The sequence below is a fragment of the Megalopta genalis genome, chromosome 4 (genome assembly GCF_051020955.1).
Source record: "Megalopta genalis isolate 19385.01 chromosome 4, iyMegGena1_principal, whole genome shotgun sequence".
Lineage (NCBI taxonomy): Eukaryota > Metazoa > Arthropoda > Insecta > Hymenoptera > Halictidae > Megalopta > Megalopta genalis.
The window spans coordinates 7229838-7248000 of record NC_135016.1 but is presented as its reverse complement, the minus strand read 5'-3'; the positions used below and the strand labels follow the sequence as shown (position 1 = coordinate 7248000).

General features: G+C 42.3%; 1 protein-coding gene across 1 annotated transcript in view; it reads left to right on the top strand.

The window, feature by feature from the left end:
- Positions 1–17253, top strand: part of LOC117223710 (neuroendocrine convertase 1) — a 43684-nt gene extending 26431 nt beyond the window's left edge. Inside the window, exons 8-15 of the mRNA XM_033476142.2 lie at positions 342–554; positions 1466–1566; positions 2829–2894; positions 6546–6698; positions 10793–10962; positions 14931–15064; positions 15186–15317; positions 15419–17253. Of these exons, the coding sequence (XP_033332033.2) occupies positions 342–554; positions 1466–1566; positions 2829–2894; positions 6546–6698; positions 10793–10962; positions 14931–15064; positions 15186–15317; positions 15419–15556 (1107 nt within the window). The 3' untranslated portion in view covers positions 15557–17253. The remainder of the gene's footprint in view (positions 1–341; positions 555–1465; positions 1567–2828; positions 2895–6545; positions 6699–10792; positions 10963–14930; positions 15065–15185; positions 15318–15418) is intronic.
- The last annotated feature ends 910 nt before the right edge of the window (positions 17254–18163 follow it).

The following is an 18163-nucleotide window of genomic DNA, read 5'->3' as shown; positions in this document are numbered from 1 at the left end:
TCGAAAATAGCACTTCGCCGAATTTCCGTGGAACGGTTCCTTCCACGTAAGTCGACGACACGGCTCTCCTGCGCAACCGGCTCTCTCGCCGGGGCGGGCTTAAAATCTCGAGCGTGTTACCGTGAAAGATTAAATATGGATGAAGAATAAATCGCGCGCGCGAGGTCGAGGAGCAGCTCCGGCTGCATATTTATACCGTGGGCGCATATTTGTCCCGGAACGGAGCGCGCCGTTGTTTCGCCGGATGCATCGCGAAAAATATCCAGCCGGAGTTAATATTTACAAACGCCGACGCGATGCGATTACGTTATCGATTTTGCTGTGGACGTACCGTGTCGCAGGGCAGGGGCGGCCGGGGGAGCATTTACGTGTGGGCCTCCGGAAACGGGGGCTCGAAATCGGACGATTGCGGCTGCGACGGATACGTGGGCAGCATTTACACGATCGCCGTCGGATCGGCCAGCCAGGCCGGCAGGTTCCCTTGGTACGGGGAGAGCTGTCCCGCAACCATGGCTACGACTTACAGCAGCGGCGCTTATCACGACCAGATGATAGTGAGTGCCACGGAAATTCGAATGGGACCGAACCATTTCATTAGCGGTGTTACAGCAGAGCCTTGATTGTCCCGTCCTTTAATGTTAGAATTCATTGTTGCTCAAATAGGGCGGTGGAGCCAGTTACTCCGAGGTTGTCAATTACTGTGCCTTTTGTTTATCTTCGAGCATAATTCACTTCATATTTTCGTGTAATACGTTATCAATTCTTTTTTGTCATTTGAACTCAATGAATTATTTATTTGTTATTGAACATGTGAAAGACGGAAGATCCTGAAACACCACAAAAATTATTTCAATTTTTTGACATTGAATTTGAGAAATTTTCTATAAAGATTTGAAGAAGAGGATTTTTTATTTGCAATAATTTTATGTAATAATCAATCAATTCAACCCGAATTTACTTAATCATAACACTTGTACAAATTTAGTACAAGGATTAAGTAAGTGTCCCATTACGATCAGACTATAATAGATTGGATGAGGCAGTGGAGCCAGTTACTGTGGGGTAACCAACTGCTATACGTGTGTTTTGTTTTCGAGCATAATTAACTTTATATTTATCGAATAAGATTTACTAAATTCTTTCATTAAAAAATCAGCAAAATAAAAGCATAAAAAAATGCCTATTTATCGAACAATACTAAACTTTTTATCGAAAAATAACCAAATTGAAAGCACACAAAAATTCTATACTCCTTATTCGATAAACATGAAGTTAATTTTGCCCGAAAGCACACCGGAGGCACGGCAAATGGCCGGGAAAATGTATTCAAGAAAAAAATAGAGTGGTTCCACAGGCTGTTTTAATCCGCAGTGAAACTGCCCCGTTAGAAGGGGGGAGGGGGGAGGGGGCAAACGGAACAAGTGAACTGCGGCTAATTTAATGGACTTCTTTTCTATCCTGCCAGGCTACGACGGACCTGAGGAACGCCTGCACGACGAGGCACACCGGTACATCGGCGTCCGCTCCATTAGCCGCCGGGATCCTGGCGCTGGCTCTTCAAGTGAAGTACGAAGTCCTCGAACTGATTCGTTGAATCTCTGTCTCGGGCGAAACTTTTCCCTTATCGTTCGCTTCCGACGGACGCAGCCCGTACAATCGGCGGAGCCCGTGGATTTATCCGCCGCGTCCGCGAATCTCCTCGCGTTACGGTTCATTACCGAGCTTTCAGGACAGTTCCGGAAAAGCCCGGGGAATTTTCTACCGGCGGGAAAAGGAGATAGGAATTTCCTCGGTCCGCTTGTTGCCCGCCGGTCCCTCCTCGTCCGCGGAAACGTCGCAGCCGGAAATACGGCGCGACACAGGAAACGCATTAAAGATAAATCCATCCCCGACGGAATTAGCATAGGGCTTTCTCGGCTGCGAAGAAAAAAGAAAGTTATCGCGCCGCCTCTGTCTCGGTCGAATATATTTCAGACGGTGGTCGTGCGCGCAAGATTGCGAAACTTGAGCGACACCGCGCCGCGCCGCCGTTGCATCGAAGTTGTTCCAAGTTATTAACGGCGCCGAGTTTTGTTGACGCTCCGCCGCGATGTTCGGCCATGATTACGAAACGAGGGTGCCACAGATAGGACCATTTTGGATCTTTGTGGCGACGAACAATTTTATCAACGAAAAAATATTCTTTACGATTCTCTTCCTCGTGGACACAATTATTTATCCGGGTAGCAACGGGAATGTTTTTTCTGGCATTTGTAATAGTCGTTAATGCTTCGATATTTTCTTCTCTGCAAGACGATTCGTCAGTAGAATAATTATTGTAAATAATACAGCGTGTACCATAATTATATTAACACTCGGAAAGAGGTGATTCCTGAGGTCAATTGAAGTAACTTTTTCCTCAGCGAAAATGCAATCTGCGGCTTTGTTTACGAGTTATTAACGAAAAACACTGACCAATAGCAGAGCGACTTCAGTCGGCGCTCCGCCCTCGCGGCCAATGCCGCGTCGCGCCAGCAGGCTTACGCAGCGGCAGTGGTCGCGAGAGCGGAGTCTCGGCCGCACTCGCTCTCCGATTGGTCAGTGTTTTTCGTCGATAACTCGTAAACGAAGCCACTGATTGCATTTTCGTTAAGGAGAAAGTTACTTCAAATGACCTCAGGAATCACCACTTTCCAACTGTTAATATAATTATGGGACCCCCTGTAAATTCTTCATACTCTTAGTGTATATTATAAAAATGATAAAATTATAGTCACGTAAGAGTGAGAATCGTCAACATTTTTTATCGCCATCAAGGTAGAAACCTAATCTGAATGTTTCTCTCGAAGCAAGGACCTGACCTGGCGGGACGTGCAGCATCTGATCGTCTGGACCTCGGAGTACAGCCCTCTCAGGTGAGCACGAGACTTTGATAGTTGTTTAATACAATACGTCTTCAATTTCTCCCGCGGAAGCTTCTCTGAGGGAAACCGAAGCATCCCATTACTGCAGAAAGTATCAGTATCGTAATGCAATGGAACATTTCAAAAGAAGCTATTAGGTACAAGAGCGGTATTCATGGACGGCATAAAGTAATGGGAACCGTATCAAAGCATCATTAAATTTGCGTTCTACATGCGATTCGATAAAGTCTTGCACAAAACGGATCCCGGTATGATATCAGTGTTGCGGAATTGGTCCGCGAACGTATTAATTTACATGAGAATTTTACATCTAATTAATTTTAATGGACGATTAATATTCATTAGCAACGGTACGTCAATTAGCATCGCTCATTATGTGCGCGAATATGTTATAATGCACTTATTAAGCTGGCCAGAATATCCAGTTGAAATGGCTGAAAAGTCAAACGTCCGCCATTTTGAAACCGTTTGGAATTTCTCAATGAATTTCGAGTTGTTAGAAAGGGGGCCGCAATTTTACGCTTCACTGTTACGATTACTATTACCATAAGCTAAGCGCATAACGCTTCCAGAAGGTCGGGTTATCAATGAAAGAACAGCGGCCACGAAACGATGCTCGGACCCACGCGAACACCAAACTGCCTTATCTCCGAAATCGATCAAGCCAGCGACACAAATTTGGCATTTCCCGGAGAAATTACTGTACTTCCAAATCCGCTTACTATAATCACCCTAGTCCTCTTACGACGTCAAAGTACTCGCTCAAAATTAACCGCTGTGCCGTGACCTATTCATAAACAAATTTTGATGAAACATAAAACATTCTCTAGAATATTCTCGATGTGGATGCTGCGATTACCACCTCCAATTTCGTGTCACCCAGTTAAATGAAAAGTTAACATGTTAAAGTTAACGTGTAATTAACCTGGAAACTTTTGTAGTAGTAGTAGTAGTAGTAGTAGCGTGTATAGTCCACGAAGTTCCTTCTCATAGTCGACGTTCGTTGCTTTTTATTTTTTTTGGTACTGTAATCGAGTCAAGTGTTTCGTAAATATTAAAGTGAAAATGATGAAAGTTCAGCCACTCGAAAAATATTGAAGCCTCGGCAAGCTCCCTAATTATTCGCAGATTATAGAGTATAATTTTCCGAATTGTTCGCCATTAACTTCATGATACAAAATGGGTCAGGTAGATTCCATGGCGGAGAACAGGACTAAAATTAAAAATAACAAAATTACATGGAAGGCAATCTATTCGAGAAAATTGAATTTAATTATCAGTCGAGTGTACGTGTACTTGATTAATAATCGATCATTATAGATCAAGATTACGATTGAAGAATACAATAAACACGGGATACTAAAATAATTAGTGTGTCTTTCGCTGAATCTAGTTTATTATTTCCGGTCAAACTATTGTACAAAATGCGCGTACTCGACTGATATTTAACCCTTTGCACTCGAATGGCGAGTCTGAGGCGCCGCTAAAAATTGCTATACATATATTTATAAGTGGCGTCTCAGACTCGCCAGCAAAATTAGCAGAGCCGCTAATTTTTAGCGGCGCCTCAGACTCGCCATTCGAGTGCAAAGGGTTAAATATCAGTCGAGTACTCGATGCTTATACTCGATGTATACTTATACATTGTACTCGATGATTACATATATATTTAATAAATTTATTTATATTGAAAGAATTGTTAAAAGTGTAGTTATTGTGAAAACAGCTTCAAGTGCAAAGGGTTAACTTTGATTTCCTCGAAACCGAAGCCTCCCAATCTATACCATGAATTACGAAACGCGCTGCATAAAAAGATTTCGATGACAGCCGCGTGAATTTTTAAATAACTTTCGATGTCACTTTCGGTCCCGGTCACGCTTGGACATTTTCTCAGACGTCCGTCGGTCTTCCTAAATGATAACGCCGGCGAAATCCAATCATCCGGCGCGTCATGCTTTTCCGATATTCGATGGGATGCATCAGCCTCGTTATGCAACGGCGCGGCGGCCGTTCGGTCGGACAACGGCCCGCTCTATCAAAGGAATCCCATCGCGACGTTCTGACAGATTGTCTTCTCGGGTAAACCTCTCGCTCCATTCATCCCGATGGGCGGCCGGCTCCTCCTCGCGGGCCGGGGACACGAGTCGATCGCATTCTTCTCGATGGGCACCGCGGAATCGGGGCTGAATTAAAGCGCCGTGACATTCTTATTCGGTTCGTGGCCGGAGCGGAATGTAGGTCGCGTCGTTTGAACGTGGACCAGTAATTGAGCCGAGGCAAACAGGAAGCGAGGATCTTTGCCCCGGTAAAAATAATACTCGGTCGTCTTGCTTCGTCGCGCCCGATCCAGGATCATTTGTACGGCTTCCGCCGTACAAAGAAGCTCTCCCGTCTCGCTCCTATCCTGATTTATTTACCGAAACCCGTTGCTTATCCTCCCGGGGGACTAAACAACTGCGGACGTTCTGCGGCGGTCCCGTTCGCAAATAAATTCGTTCCGCCCGTTTAGCGACTTAATTTCCAGAGCGTAGAAACGCGAGGACAAATATTAGAACTGCCGGAACGTTTGTGCGGTTTTCGATGATTCTTGAAACTAGGCGTTCCAAGATGCAACCAATCTCGGTTCGTTTGACCAAAGCGGATTCTGGATAACACTTATATCTCAAACTATCCCAAGATGACGATTACAAAAATTATACGAAAATTATGGTACTTCCGAGAAATGAGGGATTCGTCAGGTCATTTGGAGTAACTTTTTCCTTAGCGAGAATGCAATCAGAGGCTTCGTTTACGAGTTATTAACGAAAAACACTGATCAATGACAGATCGAGTACGGCTGACGCTCCGCCCTCGCGACCACTACTGCTGCGTCAGATAGCCAGCGCGAAGCGGCACTGGCCGCGAGGGCGGAGCGCCGGTCGCACTCGTTCTCCGATTGGTCAGCGTTTTTCGTTAATAACTCGTAAACAAAGCCGCTGATTGCATTTTCGCTAAGGAAAAAGTTGCTTCAAATGACCTCAGGAAGCGTCATAATTTTGGGATACCCTGCATAGAAAAGAAGCTTTGTACATGTTTGTTAAAAACCGTACGACCTTTCTGGCCATCCTGATTGGACTACCTCGTGACAAAAAAAAAATCGAATCCGCTTTCTATGACGAAAACAGGTTACGCCAGCTGGCTATACAATCGCGGAAGGGTAGATCCTCCGATGGATCGTGTTTCTTTGAGAATTTCCCGCGGCGCAAGCAATCGGATTTATTAAAAATCTCGAGTCCCATTCACGGCGCGAGGATCCGCGTGATAGCCCGAATTCACTAACCCGATTGCGCGATTGTGTCCGGCACTCGATCAGATCCAGGGAACAATGCTTTTATCCGGCGTCGACAACGGCTCGACGAAGTTCCACGCCGAGGCCGCCGGCTTTCGAACTATGTACCTCTGTAGTATCCTCCGGACGCGAAGTATAAACTTCGAATTCTTCTTCGGAAGACGAAACGAAAATGAACCGTGGCGATACGAAGCTGGCGGGCCGCTTTTCACTCGCCGCCAGCGAAAAAAGGGATTCATCCGCCGACCGTTTCATTTTACGCCGTTTCATTCTTCCTGCCGCGAAGCCGGCCCTGTAATTGCGTCAACTTTCAGGGAGAACCCAGGGTGGTTCCGAAACTCCGCCGGATTCTGGTTCAACTCACGTTTCGGCTTCGGGCTTATGAACGCTTTCGCGCTGGTCGCCGCCAGTTCCAATTGGACAACCGTCCCCGGGAAGACCATTTGTAAAGTGGACGCCGCCGGAATGTAAGTGGGCGACGATTAATTGGAGCGTACGGCGGGCAACGGGCAATCCGGCGACAAGACGCAATGTTTTCGGGCCGATCCATCAGCTTCCAGCGTTTTATTTACGACGATCATCGGGTGACGATTATCTCGAGCAAAAGTTCATTTCGTAGAACCTAGATTATCCGGATCTACAATATCCGAAGTTTCTGTTATCCAAATACGCTTTACGCGTAATCGATTCACATGAGAACGTTTCCAAATATAAATCGCTGATTTTAATGAGATTTAAGGATGAAATATTTCGCTGAAAAATATTCGACGCGTATCTTTTTATATCTGCAGTGATCAATATTTACGGAGTGAAACAAATTGGTTTTTACTCTCAACTTTGATAAAAATTCAAGTTATTTAGTTTTATGAAGCGTATGGATATTATCGTTATTTATTTAGTATTTAAATCTTTTTTAATATAATTTTTAAATGACCTGTCTCGTTCAAATGCTTTCGTTGGTCGCCGTACGTATGCTAGAAGCAGACTATACGAAGTAAAAGTATAGTCCTCGCGCAACAAGAAGGCATCTTCGTGCTTACATTCCCCCTCTTAGTAGCTGCGGCAGCGGAGCAGCTAGAAAGAGGGGGAACGTAAACACAAAGGTGCCTTCTTGTCGCGCGAGGACTATACATTGTACTACACCTAGGATACCAACGGTGAACTTTAAATAGTTATTGTCCTACCGCAAATATCTGTGGCTGTAAAAAGAAAATCATAGCCTGCGACAATCTTAAACAATTTAAATTTACGAATCAATTGAACCGTACGATATAGTATTCACGTATCCGGCAGAATAAAAATCATGAAAACAGATTCGATACGTTCGAACAAAAAGAAAAACTAATAAACGGAGAAATATTACTAACGCGAAGAATGAATCATCGAAACTTTATGCGGCAATGTATCGAAATGAAAGCATGCGACGCGAGACATTTCTCTTGGCAGCCACAGATATACGCAAGAGCTTGAATTATTTCCTCGCGTTCTGGAAAGTTTGATGTTTTCACAACTCGGCGAGCATGTTCGCGGATTCGTCGATTCGCCGATCAGTTTTTGGAATATTGTAACAAAAGGAAAGCGCGCGGCAATAAATGCCGGGCTGAAAAAATAAACGGCGGTTTGTCAATACTCTGAAAAAAGTATGTTTTTTTCGGAAAACGGTATGAAATAAACGAGAGTATCGGCGCAGATTCGAGCACAGCAGAATTCTCTCGCTTTGGCGGGATAACCGGTACATCTGGTTCCAACCGCGTGTGAAGCGTTCCGACCGCGAACACAAATTTCTGTACGAGTGAAGAATTTATCAAGCTTCCAAAACGCGGTACAGACGAGTGTGCTTGTTAATCGATAATATTGACATAGCACGGTCTATCTGGACACGGCACGCTGCGAGCACAAGTAGGATTTACCTCTCGCGGTCCATTTAGATTAGCACGCTCGAATGCGATATCGGGCGGCACTTTAAACATCGAATATTTAGCCATGGCTGCGGCGCACTCGGGCATTCCGAACTGAAAATCTCGTTCCGTGAATTCTTCATCTGCTTGCCGCGCTCCGATAAGAATCTCCTCAATTATTCCCCGGCAGCCGATAACTCGAAATCTGGTAATCTTTAACATCTCGGAGGAGAAATCGAGTATCCATTACTTTTAAAACAACGACGTTTCGATCTCCTGAATTGAATTGAACGAGAATCAGTTCAATTATTTCTAGAAAGCCAGTATCTCAAAATCTGGGAATCTTTAATATTCCATTTAATCGACCACTATTTAATAAACCACTTAAATTTCATATCTCATTGGAAACGATCGTTTTCACTTACTGCGAGAGTCTTTATTAGAATTATTTCTGGCAACCTGTAACTTCAAATCTGATACTTTGCATCAGCTAGGAGAAATCGGCTCTCGTTACTTTTAGACTAATGACATTTCATGAGAATCTCCTGAATTATTTCTATAGCAGCTAATAACTTAAAATCCGTCCATTTTTAACATGCGACGAGGAGAAATCTCTACTTACTTCCAGACCAATGACATTTCGATTTCATCTTCATGAGAATCTTCTAAATTATTTTCAGTATCCAATGGCTTAAAATTGGATTTTTAATTTTTTAAATTTGGCACTTTTTAACATTCCATTAGGAGATAGTCGTCTATCTTCGCTGTCAGATCAATAATATTTCAACCCCATGTTGATAAAAATTTTCTAGATTATTTCTAGTAACCGGTGGCTTACAATCTGATACTTTTTAACATCTCATTAGAAGGTGATCGTCACTACTCACTGTTAAACCAACAACATTTCAAGCACACGTTGATAAAAATCTCCTAAATTATTTCTAGCAATCAATGGCTTAAAATCTGATCATTTTGAACATCTCCCGACGAAAAACCATCTCTCGAACGGCAGAGAAAAAATGCCAAGGCCCGCTTTGCAGCTGCAAAAAGCTGTGGAAGTCGGTTTCAAAATAGAAATTTTTTTGTCGCGCCTAAATAACTTTTTAGGTAACATTTTAATCCTCGAAATGGCGCACGGGGAAATCAGAGCGTGGTAAAGGTCTGCGCGCGTCTTTCATCGTTCCGAGAAGAATGAAGGGAACAATTTGCGCGGATCGACGTTAAGAACGCGGCCGGTTTTTCGCAATCAAAGCCACCGGTGGCCCTCCAGCTGTCCTTGTCCCTTTAAAAAGCGCAGCGCTGGAATTCAACGGGCTGCTAGGGCCACTTGACTCATTCGTTACCGGGCCGTGAGAAGGGCGGTCGAAAAAGTGGAGCGTCTCGAGGATATATCGTGGCTCGAGATTGCCGTCTTTCCAGTTCCATCTCCTCGTCGGAGACCAAAAACGTAATCTCTATCAGATTCGGTCCGCGATAACCGCTGCAATCCGCGGCATTTCTGCAACTAGTAATTTCTGGTTATCAGATACGCAACAATAGCTTGGTCAACTCGTGTTATAATCTTATTTCTTTGTACGCGGGACACATTTCTTCGAAACAGCATTATTTTCGATTGGAAGCACTTTTTAAAAGTCGATACGCGTTTGTAAACTGAAACATGTGTTGTTTTACAAACTGCTAGAAAAAAGCAGAAAATGATTGACATTCAGATTGTACACAAAATGAGCAATTTGGGAAGAGGAGATACGATTATTCGAGCCTTGCTGCTCGTTTTTATAGTTAACGATTGTCGACAACTATAAAAATGTGCCGCAATGCTCGAATAATCGCATCTTCTTTTCCAAAATTGTCCATTTCTGTGCACAATCTGAGCATCAATTAGAGAGAATGCAAATTCACAGTTAATAGAATAATATAGATCATATCACAATAATTAGAACTGCGGATTTTATCGAAGATTTTTGATAAAAGTGAACGGACAAAATAAAAAATCGTGAAGATATCGGAAATATTTTAAAATACTGTTGCATCGTTGTCGACTTATTAAAATTATAGAAAGAAAAAATTAATTAGTTTATTTCTGTTTCTCACAGTTGACTTAGAACATTTTTATCTTGCATAAAGATCAATAAAGAATCGTCACAGAACAAAATGTTGCCATTTCTTCAAGACGAGTATACTCGTCGAAAACAGCCAACTGGTTAAGATCATACACTTCGATATTTCATATTAAATAGTATATTTTTCAAAAGTGTCGAAGAAAATCGAAAACGTGCAGTATAATTATAGTAACCTGTGCACTTTTTACGGGAATTGCAACAGCTAACTCGTCGAGTTGCAGTAACCTTCCTAGATTAACCGGGTTTTGGTTAGGATTAGGTGTCGCATTAGAATCTCAGCTCCCCGAAAAGTATCCTCAAGTATTTTCGAGTATTTTCGAGTATTTTCGAGTGTCTTCGCCGACGCTGAATCGCAGAGCCGCGGGATCCTCGAGTGCAACAGCTGCGCGAACGATTTCGTTGACGAACGGTCGGGCCGTCGCGTCACGCCGGGACGTCGCTCGATATCGTAGTCAGTATTCCAGGAAATTTCAAGTATCCCCATCGACAAGATTACCGTGTGCCCGTGGACCGGAAATACACGTTCACGGCCGTTCGGTTTAGAATCGACAAGAGGCTGGCGTATGGAAATTCGAGGAGGTTGCGATTCGAGGCTGGCGACGAGTGCCGATCCTCGCCGAACGAAATAACGTTTTTGGAACACGTGGAGATCGAGGTCACTCTCGAGTACAGTCTTCGCGGCGCACTCCAGATGCATCTCACCGCACCCTCAGGTATGCACTTTTTCATTTCCGCGGGGCTGCGACGGGTCTTTGATGTCGCTCGTTGCCTGTAAACGTACCGCGGGCGCATGAACGCGGGCAAACAGACAAGGCAGCGAGAAAAAGAACGCGACGCATTAATTAACGGCGATGGAAACAATTATAAATATGAGGCAATCTGATTATTTCGCGCGCGCGCTCTCGAAATCGGAGCTTCAAAAATTCATATTAACCGCTGCGTTTCAAGCAGAAGTTTGGTGATACGGAAAATTGCGAAAGCTTCGTGGTATGTTAGCTTTTAATATTTTTGTCTTTTTTCGGAATCGTTAGTGAAACGTATAACTTTTTCAGGTTTCGTGCTCGAATCCTTTTGTTGATCGCGTATTCACCGGTTTTCACTAAAAATTAAACCTTTTCGTGGTCCAATTTACCTTTATTCGCTCCGAATTAATCCTTGCGCGGATTCACGTTTTTGTAAACGAAACTCCCCTGTGTGTTTTGCAAATTAAATTCACTTACTTGGAGTTATTCGTAATAAAGTTCATATTAGATTTAAAAATCGAATTACGTTCTACGAACAGTTGTTTAACATTAATGAAGATTAATTTTTTTGTAATGAAAAACCTGTACTCTTTCAGATGTAAGTAAATGAATTCGTGATTCAACTTAAAAATTGAATGACAATTTGTAAATAGAAGATTAATAATAAAACTTGGATTATTTTATAGGCAAATATATAAAATCGTACGAAATTTCAGAACAGAATAAAAGACGGCTAACTATGATCTGTGAAATGGCGAACGTCTTTTGCAAAAACCTGAATTTAAAACGATGAATAAAACCTTTGACATGATCGATTCGATTTACGAAGAAAGATAGATACGATCCGCAAAAGGATTCAATTTCAGCATAAACCTCTCGTGTTCGACTCTTTTATCCGGAATCTAATTACGAAATCTTCCAGTTGATAGCAGGCGATTTCGATGGTTGCCGGGCAAGTAGGTCGCGGTTCGCTCGTCCTAATACTTTACAAACTCAAGCTTCACGTGTATTCTTTATAATCCGTTCCCTGCGTGCCCAACAAGCTTGCTAAAGAACGTCAACGTATAAAGCAGCTTGTAAAACAGCCACGAGGATGCGTTCGATGGCGCCTGGGAATATCTGTTTCCCAGTGTCACGTACTTGTCGCGGCGTAGAACGGGTTTTACAGCGGAGGCCGTCTCGAAAATAACATTTTTACGGCGGGCACAGATGCGGCCGTGGAACGTGTCCCTCGAAATCGATTTCGCGTCGCGGCGGCCGCCCGGAAGCGGCCCGCTCGCTCTGGAATCATAAATCTGACGGTTTTCCGAACAGCAATTTAACCCGACGACTCACTGTTTGGGCAAACCCGCAGCAAATAGCCTAACTTCCTTCCAGCCCTTTCGATTGTCCCGCGAAGCATATTCCTGTGAAACTGTCCATCCTAGCTTGCACGCGTTCGCTATACTTGTCTCGCGAAAACGGCTGTACAATATTCATCGAAGAATTAAAACGTTCGATTATAATCTGTTAAGTATAACAATTATTCCTTTCTTCTAAGGCGAAATAAAATTATTCTTTTGCCAACGACGGTGAAGCATTAATGCTTGGTGTTAATATATTAATATATATTATATATATTAATAAATAATATATATTATATATATTAATATATATATATATATATATATATATATATATGTATATAAAGCTGTACATATACACAGTCCGTGTGACCCAAACTGTGTATATGTACAGCTTTTTTAATTAGCATGTTATCGGGAATCTCTGTGAAATTCTGCAAATAAATTTGTAATAACTTTCCTTCGCATTTTCATATTAATTGTTATTACGATGCAACGACGATAATACGAAGTAACGAATGTGCAATGCAATTTAAAAGGATGAGGGTGACTTCGATTTTTTATCGAGAAGCCAATCAACCGGTAAACTTTCGTTCGTTCTTTATCGTTTCTCGGCTTTCAGCTGAAAGAAGACGGTAACGTACATGAACAATACCAGCAGTTGTAAAAAAGAAAAAAACGTAAAAAAGAACTCGACGAACAAATAAATTTGTACGCTGAACATCTGCGGGAGAAAGGTAAGCTTTTACATAAAGAGATAGAAATTCCTCCGCGCTCTGAATACGAAAGAATGCAACGATTGATACAAAGACACAAAAGATAGCAAAGAATCCATTTGCAAAATTCAATTAATTTGCTCATCGATAAGATGGTGAACGAAAAAAGTTACGCGACCTTAAAATACGGGATCTTGGGTGCTACGGACTGGGGGCGAACACCGTGGCAGGGTTAAAGTTGAAAAGTGAGCCAGAGAAATGTTGGCCGGGTCACCTCGCGGGAAATGAAATCTCGCGCGTACACCCGCGATGTCTCGATTGCTCGGGAAATATCGCGTAATGGGACATTAATGGAGTTGGTTACCGCCGAGGTAAATCGAGAGAAACGGCTCGCGAGCTCCGCGGGAAATGTAACTTCGTTCTTCCGACGCAGCTGCACTTAACTGCGCTCCCGTCCGTGTCCACTTGTCTATCGATTAAACGATTTTCCGGGAGTCGGCGGGCTTGCGGGAAAAACGCCAGTTGCGTCTAAAAACGACGGATTACGGGGAACGGTTTTGCTATAACAGGTTCAATCGACGCTAATTCGAGGCACCGTTCGAGAGAGAGAGACTCTCCTGCCCGCTATTGTGCAGCCGCGTGCAATAATGCACTCCCACTACAGATGCGACTATCGATAATGTTATCGATACTTCGATACGTCGATAATATCGCGAAGACATTGTTAGATGGAATAAAAGACACGAGGATCACAGCCAGCTGTAATTAATTGTATTAAAACCATTCGAATGTTTCTTTTTTATCTCTTTCTCTCAGATTTTACGTTAAAACATTGAATACGATTGAATTAAACGAATCCTGTTTTCTGATGATTGTTCAAGAATTTTAAACGTCTAAAAGATCAAGAAGAAACTGGCACCAAGATTTTGATAATTTTAGCCGTCGATAAAAACGAGATAAAAACATGCGATAATCTTGAAGCAACAATATCGTTAATCGCTTCACTTGCATATTATTATCCTGCATAAACATCTGCGCGTGTTTCGTAGTTGCGAAGCAAACAATTCTAAATGGGTCAGTTTGATCCCTCTGGCATTTCTAGTGTTAAAGAGGATGGAATGGGAACGTCTGCCGTTTTGTAAGCAAAAATCGATACCCGTAGTTTATAGAGAAAAAAAATAACACGCCGCGCCGGAGATTAATTGACAAGCACAGAACGCGGTAAATTACAACGAAACCGTTACAACCTTCAATTTACCGTGTCCATTTTCCTGGAGCATTATCCCCGCGCATTTCTCTCGGGATTTATGAAAATTTTGTTGCCCGTGCTGTCAACGAGTTTATAATTTTCCATCGGTCCTACGTTCGCCGTAGAGTCGCGCATTATTCCGCTTGGTTCGAATAAATATTGCTTTAAAATACTTCACGTTCGAATAACATTCACTATTCATTCATTACTCGTTCAACAAATCGTTCTGTCTATTCCTTCGAATGATTCTTCTGTTCTCATTCGAATCAATTATTCGAACAGAGATTCTAAAATGATTCGAATAACAGAACAGTTGAAGAAACAAATTGATTGTAAAAATGAACATCGAAGAAATTAATCGATAAACTGTATGCTTGTGTTCAAATCGATTATTTTCCGAATGAATGCCTGCACAAATAAATTCTTATTCGAACAACGAATAACTTCTTACTCGACTGAATCTTTATTCGAATGAAATCTTATTCGGATAAATATATTCAATACGATATTCGTTCGATGATGCCGAATACAATTTGATTCGTTAGTCTTTATCTCTCATCAGTCGCCCGAGTGAAATTTTGCCCAAGCACCCTGTGCCACCGGCATAAATCTGATAGTCTAATTTTTCAGGGACAACCGCGCAGCTCCTGAAACCCAGAAAGCTAGACGACTCGTCCGCCGGCTTCAACAGCTGGAAATTCATGTCAGTGGCGACCTGGGGCGAGGATCCTCGAGGCAGCTGGCTGCTCGACATCGTGGACCAGGTGATTAACATAAAAAGACGGTGATCGATTGCCCCGCAGCTATTCTGCCGACTTATAAGTCGCCTCGATAAGCGGCGGCGGCGGAACGTATCGGTGTTTAAATTTCCTCCCGTCTGAACAGACCGGCCCGAAGGAGAATAATGGGACGATGGGATCGTTCGTATTGGTTCTGCACGGGACGGCCGAGCCGCCGAGATATCGCGAGAACGGGCCCAGAGAATACAATCGCGAGTACAATCGACTAAGGGACACGGCAAGTAGATTCCCGCGGAACGGAACGGAACGCAAATTAAGTTCACCGATTGCAGTAAAGTACGGCTTCGGAAGAATTGAGAATGTGTCTTCGTTTTGCAGAACGAGCTGCCCGGCATTGATCCAACCGCGGGACTCAATGTGAAACAGGAGAGCCTCGACTATCTGCAGCCAGATGCGAACGATGTTTATGACGAGCAACTCGCGTGGGATTACTATGGGTGGCCGGGAAAATTATAGCTCAATTTATACCGTGGTCGAGAAACTAACGAATCCTGGGACTGGAAACCTGCGTTTAACGGAACCGTTTAACGGAATTCGTTCGAACGTTTTGCGACGGCTCCAGGTGGTGATCGACTAATCGTTGCTGGAGGAACGTTCTTGCAATTATCAGCGAACGCCGAAGTACAGAAAAATTTCCCCGATTTTTCTTCGGCTTGTAAACGGCAATGAACGACTTTTTGGAAGAGGAGATGCGATTATTCGAGCCTTGCAGCTCCTTTTTATAATAGGCAATTGTAAAAATGAGCTGCGATGCTCGAACGATCGTATCGTCTCTTCCAAAATTTTTGTGTACAAGCTGAAGAGAAAAATTAGGGAGAATTAAAATTTCCCTGATTTTTCTTCGGCTCGTAAACGGCAATGAACGACTTTTTGGAAGAGGAGATGCGATTATTCGAGCCTTGCAGCTCCTTTTTATAATAGGCAATTGTAAAAATAAGCTGCGATGCTCGAATAATCTTGTCATTTCTTCTCAAATTTTTGTGTACAAGCTGAAGAAAAATTAGGGAGAATTAAAATTTCCCTGATTTTTCTTCGGCTCGTAAACGACAATGAACGATTTTTGGAAGAGGAGATGCGATTATTCGAGCCTTGCAGCTCCTTTTTATAATAAGCAATTGTAAAAATGAGCTGCGATGCTCGAACGATCATATCGTCTCTTCCAAAATTTTTGTGTACAAGCTGAAGAAAAATTAGGGAGAATTAAAATTTCCCTGATTTTTCTTCGGCTCGTAAACGACAATGAACGATTTTTGGAAGAGGAGATGCGATTATTCGAGCCTTGCAGCTCCTTTTTATAATAAGCAATTGTAAAAATGAGCTGCGATGCTCGAACGATCATATCGTCTCTTCCAAAATTTTTGTGTACAAGCTGAAGAAAAATTAGGGAGAATTAAAATTTCCCTGATTTTTCTTCGGCTTGTAAACGGCAATGAACGATTTTTGGAAGAGGAGATGCGATTATTCGAGCCTTGCAGCTCCTTTTTATAATAGGCAATTGTAAAAATAAGCTGCGATGCTCGAATAATCGTATCATTTCTTTCCAAATTTTTGTGTACAAGCTGAAGAAAAATTAGGGAGAATTTAGTGTACCCTTTGGCAAATGTTGAACTATTTTGGAAAATAAAATGGAGGTCCGTGGCCAAGCGATTTATTCTGCAGCCGCGAAAGCGAGCTTCGTCGAACATTTAACGCAATTTGTTTGAATATTTCGCAAGGTGTGTCAAATTAATCCTTTACTGTACCGTTTTCTTCGCGGTTACGACGATTGGAGCTTTTTCCATGGTAATCAATTCCGGCGAGAAAAATGTAATTTACATTTATTGTGCGTCCACGTTTTATTTTAGCGATCGAATATTGATGGCAACGCGTTACGGCACGCTAAATTAACAACGAATGGTTTTCAACTATACAAACAATATTAAATTCCGACACTGTGTCAATTTTCCTACGACAATCAAATGAAAACAAATCTACAAATTAATTTACAGTTCAGAAGTGTTTAGACTGCGGATTTTATGCATTTGTAACAAGTTATAACAACTTATTCGTTTATAAATAATATATATATGTAATGCAATATATTATTGCGTATATTTTTAAACAAAATAAAAAGTATGTTATATTTCTGCAAAATAAAAACAGCATTTCAATCACTGTCTAGTAGACCAGTCCCTCCGTGATCTGAAAAAAATTCAAGTCATTTTTAATTCAGTTTTCAAAAAGTTATTGCGGTTTGAGAGGTGCACGAACACTTTCGTGGCATGTATTTGGGATCCACAAAAGTATTCGTACACCTTTTAAAACGCAATAACTTTTTTAAGACTGGACTAAGTGACTTGAATTATTTTTTTAAATGATAGAGGGACTAGTATACTAAACAATGAACGTCTTTTTTAAGTTCTGCTACTATTTGGAATGTCAAAAAATGATTAAAAAAAACTCTCGTAAGGAATTTTTTAAATTTTCGTTATAGGCTCAGATAAAAAAGTTAAAAAACGAGAGCTTTTTTATTTCCTTATTGTCATTCCATATAATAGCAAAATTTAAAAAAGACACTTTGGTCATTGTGTAGTATACTAGTCCCTTAATCATCTGAAAGAAAGATTCAAGTCATTTAGTCTAGTCTCAAAAAAATCACCGCGATTTAAGAAGTACACGAACACTTTCATGGACCAGAGTAAATATGTTCGTGGGATCCACGTGTAACTTTTTCAAGTTAATGAGTAATTGTTTGGACACGGTTCCACGTTGTGATATCCGGCGGTGGCTGCACGATTCCGGAAACGCGCCGTTGGACCGGAAACGTCTCCGCGGCGGTCCGTTAAGGCTGGAACAACATTTTCGAGCAGGAGTGTGTGCCGTTGTTCGCGAAGCCCAGCCTCCTTTGTCCCAACTTACGCGGCAAACAGACCTGAAATTCGAGAAGGCGTGCCCGGCCGGGACGGCGGCAGTCTGTATTTCATGGCGAATTAAGTCTAGAGTAATCCGAGAACCTTGAGCAAATTTCCCGTGTTTGCCGAGGAGAGTTCGCGGCGGTCCGGTCACTTAAGACGATTGCTGTTT